Raw genomic sequence first — 8,079 nt, forward strand, 5'->3', positions numbered from 1 at the left:
AACATTTTAGCTGTGCTTTAAAAGAATAATTTCCACTCTGAAATGTTTTTGATAATGTCTTTCAGCCTACCATGCAGTTTTCTCCCCAAAAGAACAGAACACTTATCCAGCATTTACCCCAAGGACAACGCCTCAACACAGCTATAATAGTAAGCAGCTGTTACCCAGTTATAAATAAAATTAATTGGTTACCCTAGATATTGCATCTGAATTCTTGCAAGGAGGTTGCACTAAGAGAACCCTGTATCCTGAAATCAATTACAAGGCTGGCATCTAAGCACCATACAACTTTTAGTGTTCCTGATTCTGATTTCACACACACCTGTCCTACACTGATGTGACTCCTTAGACCTCAGTGGAAATACTTGTGCTTTACATTTTTGTGATGGAGACTAGAATCAGGATCATTAAATGGTATTTTTGCAAGAAATATTTGGGGGGGGGGAAATAACTGCAGTAGTGGGAAAACTAAGGTCCAGATCCTGCTCCTATGGAATCCAATGACAAAAACTCCCATAGCTCAGTATGTACCTTCTATGGATGTTACTTTGCCTTATGTAACATGCACATCAGAACTCCCAGTGTTACACTGGGTACATACTTAGGTTTGATCAGAAATATAAGGAAAATTCAGAATTCTTTGATCCTCAGTAGCTGCACTCCTGATTGAGAGAGAAATTTTTAACATCTTGTCTTAGTTACGATCTTTGGGAAATTCCACTAAGAGAATTTCAGTGGAGTTTCCTGTGCTGTAATGGAGATTTCAGTCCCTCTGTGGCAGAACAGACACACTTTTATTTATTCATTTGTTTATTTGTTTATTTGTAAAGCAGCCTTGGTGGAATGAAGGTTAGCCAAAAGAGTGCCCTGGGTGAAAGAGTTTAGTAATGCTTCAGGCTCCATTGTTGAAAAGCCCATTGCTGATCATGGAAGATTCAGGCAAGGTCAAGACTCCCAGAAGTTAGCATCATCACCGCCGAGTGTGTCAGGAAAGAAAATAAACTGTGGGAAATAGTGGCCTGTTCCCGTCTTTAAAAAGGAAAACAATGAGCAGGGAGACTATTTAACTTTTAATTTGGAAATTAATCCCAGCATAACTGGGAAATACTCAAAATTCTTATGTTGTCATAATTAGTAAAATGTGCTTACGTTTTCTTTCTTCCTCCTTGGCATTACATTATCCTTTATTAAAGTCTGAGTAAGGTCCTGCAAGGAATCAAAATTAATTACCTGGATTTCAGTTGTCTTAGTGATTATCTCTACAGTACCTTCTACAATGTTTCATGTATTAAATGAATCTTGTGAGGTACAGTAACTCCCCACTTAACGTCCTCTCGCTTAACGTTGTTTGGATCTTACGTCCCTGCTCAATTACAGAACATGCTCCATTTAAAGTTGTGCAGTGCTTCGCTATAACGTCGTTTGGCTGCTTTGTCCACAGCTAGCAGCGCCCCTAACAGCTCCCTATGCCCCCCCCCCAGCGCCTCCCGCCCACCAGCAGACCCCGTGGATCAGCAGCTTCCTCCTCCCCCCGCCTCCTGCCCACAGCAATCGGCTGGCTTGTGGCATTCAGGAGGGAGGGGGAGGAGTGAGGACTCGGCGCGCAGGCTCCCCCTCCCTCCCCTGCCTCCCGAACGCCGCAAGCCAGCTGATTGCCACAGGCAGGAAGCAGGGGGGGGAGGGGGAAGCCTGTGCGCCGAGTCCTCACTCCTCCCTCCTGCCCCCTGAACGTCGCAAGCCAGCTGATTGCTGCGGGCAGGAGGGAGGGGGGAGGAGCGAGGACGCGGCGCACCTCCCCCCTCCTGCTCGTGGCAATCAGCTGGCTTGCGGTGTTCAGGAGGCAGGGAAGGGAGGGGGAGCCTGCGTGCTGTGTCCTCGCTCCTCCCTCCTGCCTCCTGAACGCTGCAAGCCAGCTGACTGCCACAGGCAGGAGGCAGGGGAGGGAGTGGGGAGGAGCAAGGATGCGGCGTGCGGAGTAACCGGGTTGGGGGGAGGAAGAAGAGGCAGATTAAGGGTTGGGGTTTGGGGGAAGGGGTGGCGTGGGCAGGCCGAGGGTTGAGCCCCCTGCCCCTGGTGCTTGCAGAGTAGGGGAAGCTGCTGCTGCTGCGCAATGTACTTCTCCTAGCCTACAGCACCTTCAGCCTCCTTGCCTGCCTCATTGTCTCCAGCGCCAGTGGGCTGTGCCTGTGTGGGGTAAGGCGGGGGCACCTCCCAACTATAGTACTGTACTGTATGGCAAAAAAAAATTCCCTGGAACCTAACCCCCCCATTTACATTCATTCTTATGGGGAAATTGGATTCGCTTAACATCATTTCACTTAAAGTCGCATTTTTCAGGAACATAACTACAACGTTAAGTGAGGAGTTACTGTATCCAGCTTACTGCACAGGGAAACTTCCATCCTCTGCATAGTCTACATAGAACAGAGAAGGAAACTTCTTTGCCTTCAATTAAAGTGAAAGTCCCAGTGTTAGATCCCTGGGAACAGAGTGCAGAAGGGCTGGAAGCCTCACTAGCTACAAAAAATTGCTGAAAAAAATGGAACTTATCTGGTCTGGGATGAAGGAAGTGATTAAGAAAGCCAGGTGCAAGGAAAACTGGATGAGCCTTTCACTTGCTTTTCCTAGTCTCCTGCTTTCCCATACCACTGAAAATCTAAGGAAAAAAAGAATTGCCCCAAGCATCACTAAACTACGCCAGAGGTCAGAGAACAGAAGGTAACATACAGGGAATAAAATTACCAAACTTCCAAAGAAATTTACTCCCAGCACACCTGCAGGACCTCCCATTTTGCCTTCTTCCTTTTTTCCCCTTGGCCAGAAAAAGCAATTATTTAAACCCCTGAATTAATGAATTCAGACTTGATAGACCAACTATTCTGATGATGCTGTTAGGGCCAGAGCTCCCACTACTGTACATTCAGACTTATCCAAAAACCTAGGTGCCAACATGCTGTTTATTCTGTTTGGACAAAACAGAAAGTAGCTAAAACAACTACAGCTGGGTGAAATTTATGTACCAAAATCTTTTCTTGACATTTGCCTGGTTTGGGGTTTGCAAAGAGTTCACAAGATTTTGTTCAATTTTACTACAATTTGAAATTATTTGGGGAGAAATAGATCTAGCTGTCAAGAGACTTGTATTCTAATCATGTTCTGACACGGACTTGCTGTGTGAACTTGAATGCAACTGTGCACCTTAAGTTCCCCTATTAAATAGCGATACAGAGATTTACCTACTTCCAATAGAGGCCTAAATTTGCTTGTAACATGTTAAGGTGAGTCATTGGTTGAGGCAAGAAGAGAATTCACAAACTCCCACTAAGCAGGATTAGTTCTGCAAACCCCACCACGTACTCATCTTCTTTTTTACTTTTTGCAACACACTTCAATTTCTTTGTCTTCCTTGCTGTTACTTTTTGTGTGAATTTGAGTTTCCACGTACCTGCCCATGACAAATGTTCAGTTTCTTGAACTGCCATGGAAAATCAAAACATCAGGTGATCAATAACCACATAAAATTAATTATTGAAAAAAATCACATTAACTTTCACAAAAAAACAACAAATCAATCAATTTCACACTGTCCTACAAAGGAGTCACTGAATACCTATCTCGGTGTAGGACCCTGAGCTAGCAATGCACATAAGTACATGAATAATCGAATTTACTCAGTTGGGACTACTTGCTTATAGTTAGGCACATGCTTGAGTATTTTGCTGAACTGGAGCCTCACTTCATATGAATGACTTTTGGGTATTCGGAGTGAGGTAAAACAAACCCAGATTATTAGTTACTGTCATTATTATTTACTGAAATGTGGGCCTCAGGGGTTTTATCAATGCATTAATTCATGTTGCTTGTGAGAAGAAACACAGAAGTTCCATCATCTTCATTTGATTAAAATGTACCTGAAAATATAAAAGTAGAGCTTTATTTTCAGTGAGTCCTTAGACTCCCTTCCAATGTTAATCCAATCTAAGAGCAGCTGTTGGTTTTTTACTCCCCTCCCATTAATATGATTGTTTCCTCTCTTTCTCCACGACTGTAGGTTTTTCTGTGTCATCTGCAACTTCTCTCAGTCCTTCGTACTCAGATAGAAAAAACAGTCCTCCCTCTAGGCTATGGAGTACTGGTTATGCTTCACATTAAAGAAAGACTACAGGACTCATCTGCACAAGGACATATACTTGGGTTAAAAGAAAAGTCAATGCTTTTACTAGTAGCAAAATCATTTCACTCTGGAAAATTCTCAGCTAGGCTTAAAAACTTTCAAATGCTCAGTGTAATGCAAGTCATCTTAAAAATGCAGTGTAATATACTGTGCAACACCTTTTTTTAATGCATAATGCTCTTTAAATTTGTAAGGGGATGCTTTCAATCCTATAAAATCCATTCCTGTGTCTTTTATGTTAGGTTCAGTTGACAAAGATGACTGGACAATTAGCTATCTTTGTGCTAAGCTAACTTTCCTGCAAGCTTCACGCAGTTAGAAGGTACACTTAGAAGAAAGTGGTCAAGTATTACGTTTTTTTATTTGCTTCCTGTGGAAATTAACTTTCTTTTAACATGGTTTTCAAAGAAGGGAAATAGTAAAACAGGTAAAATGTGAGCCAAAAATGTGAAGGAGTCTGTGTTTCAAAGGACTAAAGTTTTCTTTGGGCTCCAGTATTATCATCATGAGACTCAGGAATGTATTGCACTGATAAGTGTTCTTATATTTTAACCTTACAATGTGATTTATCTTCATTATTTGCCAGTTTAAAAATAGGAAATGCTGTAATAACTGTGAATAGATTAGTCTGTTTTCTTTATTTTTTACAGAAAATTATAAATATGGCTCCCCATAGGTACAATTGCAGTATATTTATGGTTACTGTACTTTCCTGCGCTAATGACCGAGAATGCTAAAAAGCATGTGCCTTTCTAGAGTAACCATAATTTATGAATGAAGATTTCTAGAACTGTTACAAAGGAGTATGCAAATCTTTTTGAGTGAAGGCAGTTATTTTTCATTTGTTTTTGGCTTTCTATTTGTTAATACACACATGACGAACAGTGTATTTTCATTGATTGATTAGAAATATAGGTACCTCAGCAGACACTGAGCCTCCATGCATCACCACTGCCCCGGTTACTGAATTGTGAACTAAGTGGCATGTTATATGATAAAAATGAAGTATGAATGTCAGTTAGTTTAACCTGTTTGTCTCTGGTACAATATGGGCACCCTAAAAATGTTGACTTTTACTACTAGCTATTAATAATGTGTACAAGCAGGGCATAGTATAATTAATATCTTACCTAATAGTAAAAAGAGTACTGACTGTATAACAGCTACGTATAATAAAATAAGTGTATGCAGCATATTGCATAGGTAGTAAACTATTTTATTTTTTGTTCTGCTTTTTAAGTTTTGATTGGCTAGAACAGGCCCATATGACTCAGACTGCATTATTGACAGAAAAATCAGAAGCTACTTTACTAAACCAGGAGGTAGATCACTGCACATGCTCGGACATGCTGAGCTTTTCAGAAGACTGCCAACAAAGTACATACGAGTGAGATTTTTACACATTTATTTTAAAACATGAGAAGAGAGCGGTTTTCAAGCCATAGCTTTAAAATATTGCTCCTAGGAGGGAAAAATTACCTCAGTTTGTGGTATGTTAAATCCTTCAATGATTAAAATTGAAATATTGGTCATTTTCTTTCATCCTGTGGACAATATTTTGCAGCTATCACCTTCAGCCTCAAGCTTTGTTTACATATATGTAATACCGTCAGAGGGGCAACTGTGAATAATTTCCTTAGTTGTGAATTGTCAAAAAAACAACAAGAAGTTCAGTGAAGGTAGTCACAAGTGATCTGTTATAAAGAACATAATATTGTGTCATTACAGTGTGAGCCAGTAAAATATTCAGCTCTTCTTGTGAGAAACACATGAAATATGCAAGATTATACAGGCAAATATTCGAAAGACATGAATGTATACACAGGCAAATTCTGTGGCACATAGGTTTTTTTACATGGTATTATTGGAAAATGCCACATTGTTCAATAGTATTCCTTTGTGGGGTTTTGTATAATTTATTTACTAGTGCTTGAGAAATACAGATGTGCCTTACATGCTGGTGTTCCTTAAAATTGACAGTTTGAATGTAAATATGACCGTTTATACTTGTTTTATTTAATAAAGCTTTATAAGATTCCTTAACATAGTGTTGCTGGCCATTTTTATGTCTTGGCTGCTTGATAGCTAAAATTACATTACAAACTGTTTGCCTCTTGTTATTCATATCCCATGCTGTACCTTTATTGTCATGTTGCAAGGTGACTGTAAACTTGTCATGTTTATTGGCTCTAATGATTAACGGGCATATCAAATTTGCTTACAGTGAAAGTAAAACATTGGTGTTGTTTTTCTCATTGTCAGTCCTGAAAACTCACCATAGGATTTGACAGTCAAGACAGGCTCTTTTCTTCTCACCCATCACCTCCACCACAAAGAAAGATCCTGCACACCAGGTTATGCCCTTAGTGATACCTGTGTAATTCCATTGTCTCCAAACTATGCCCCACAATTACACCGGTACAATTGCTTTTACTTTTATTATAACTGGTGTAATTTATGGCATAATTTGGAGACAGTAGGATTATGCAGGTGCCACTGAAAGTGTAATTTGCCCTACAGGATTTTACAGGTGGTATGAGAAAAATAATCTATCTTGACTGTCCAAACCAAGAGTAAGTGTGTAAATTTACCAATTGAAGGGGGTTTAAAAAAAATCCTTTTACTTGTAAACTGAGCAAATTGGACCTGGAACCACTGAAATACAGGTAAGCTGGAACCCGGGGATGCCATTTTTACTAAGGCACTTTGCAGAGTTGAACTGATCTGTAAAGAAGATAACCACATATTTTGCTTCATTCTATAGTTAAGCCCATGAACAGCAATGTTAAATGCAAGTTAGTGGCTGTCACCTACACTTATATCTTGCAGCTGATTTCTTCTGATATATCCAACTGAGGTGTCCAGATTCTGGACACCTTTGATTCTGTTCTTTTTTTATGAACTTGACTGGGAGTGGCTGAGAGTGCTCATCTGACATAGGTGAGGAGTTCCATAAATCTTCTGTGATTGAAATGGTAGGGAACATTCTGGGCCCTTTTCATTGGGTTCCTCAACATTAGAGTTGGTCAACATTTTCCAGATTTTGAGGGGTTGTTGGTTAAAACTTTCCTCAAAAATATAATTTTCTATTTAAATATTTTTGTCAAATTTTCATCTAAAATGTGTAGGTCTTTTTTTTTTCCAGTCAGCTCTGCTGAACATCTCAACTCCCTTGTGTTCAGTGATGGTAAAGGATGCCTTAGTTTCCACTGCTCTAACTTTGGTTTTTCAGAAAAATGGCGTTTTTTTCCACTTAGAGCTAAAGAGATTGAGAGATACTGAGTTGCTATGGTGATAAGTACTTGAGAAATGCTTATAGACATGTTTATTCTCCTCAACATACAAATGTCTCTTCTGTTCCAGTACTTAGTCCCTTCCTAGTCTAGGCCACTAGTCCTGTGTTGCATATATTTAATTAAGTGAACTGCTCTAAATATTAAGTGACTTGGGTGGAGTGCTTTGGGAACAGCTTGTTGTATATTACACCTCTTGGGGCCCCTAGATTTAGTTTCTTGGCATGCATCCAGCTACTCTAATGGTGATTTACCTTAAACTGCTAGTGCTGAGGGTCTAAAAGCAAGATGGCTTGGTTCATGAAGTGACGCGCCACAAGAGGAAACAAAGCTTTTGCGTTAGAGCCCTGTATGATCGCATCAAACCACTGGTGCTCTGGAGGGTTATTTGGGGATGTAAGTGCTCTTTGTCTAAACAAATTGCTGCCACTGTAAACTCAAATCTTTCCTTAAAAGAACAGTTTGAGTAGAATAAGGCTCAGGCTTTCTGCACCTAATGCTGAGATTTCTTTCTCACACATTTATTGTAAGCTGATAAATTTGCAGCTATGATGAGTACTTTCCAGTGGGGTCATATAAACACTGCATGAGTTAATTGATTCTTGTACTGTG

At 40.1% G+C, this 8,079-nt stretch overlaps 1 protein-coding gene across 1 annotated transcript in view; it reads left to right on the plus strand.

The window, feature by feature from the left end:
• NUP210 (nucleoporin 210) overlaps positions 1-6,217 on the plus strand; it is a 117,625-nt gene extending 111,408 nt beyond the window's left edge. The window contains exons 39-40 of the mRNA XM_024208793.3: positions 66-149; positions 4,052-6,217. Coding sequence (XP_024064561.2) covers positions 66-149; positions 4,052-4,152 — 185 coding nt within the window. The 3' untranslated portion in view covers positions 4,153-6,217. The remainder of the gene's footprint in view (positions 1-65; positions 150-4,051) is intronic.
• Positions 6,218-8,079: the final 1,862 nt, after the last annotated feature.

This window comes from Terrapene carolina, unplaced genomic scaffold, assembly GCF_002925995.2.
Source record: "Terrapene carolina triunguis isolate 2854851 unplaced genomic scaffold, T_m_triunguis-2.0 Scaffold439, whole genome shotgun sequence".
NCBI classification, from domain to species: Eukaryota; Metazoa; Chordata; order Testudines; family Emydidae; genus Terrapene; species Terrapene triunguis.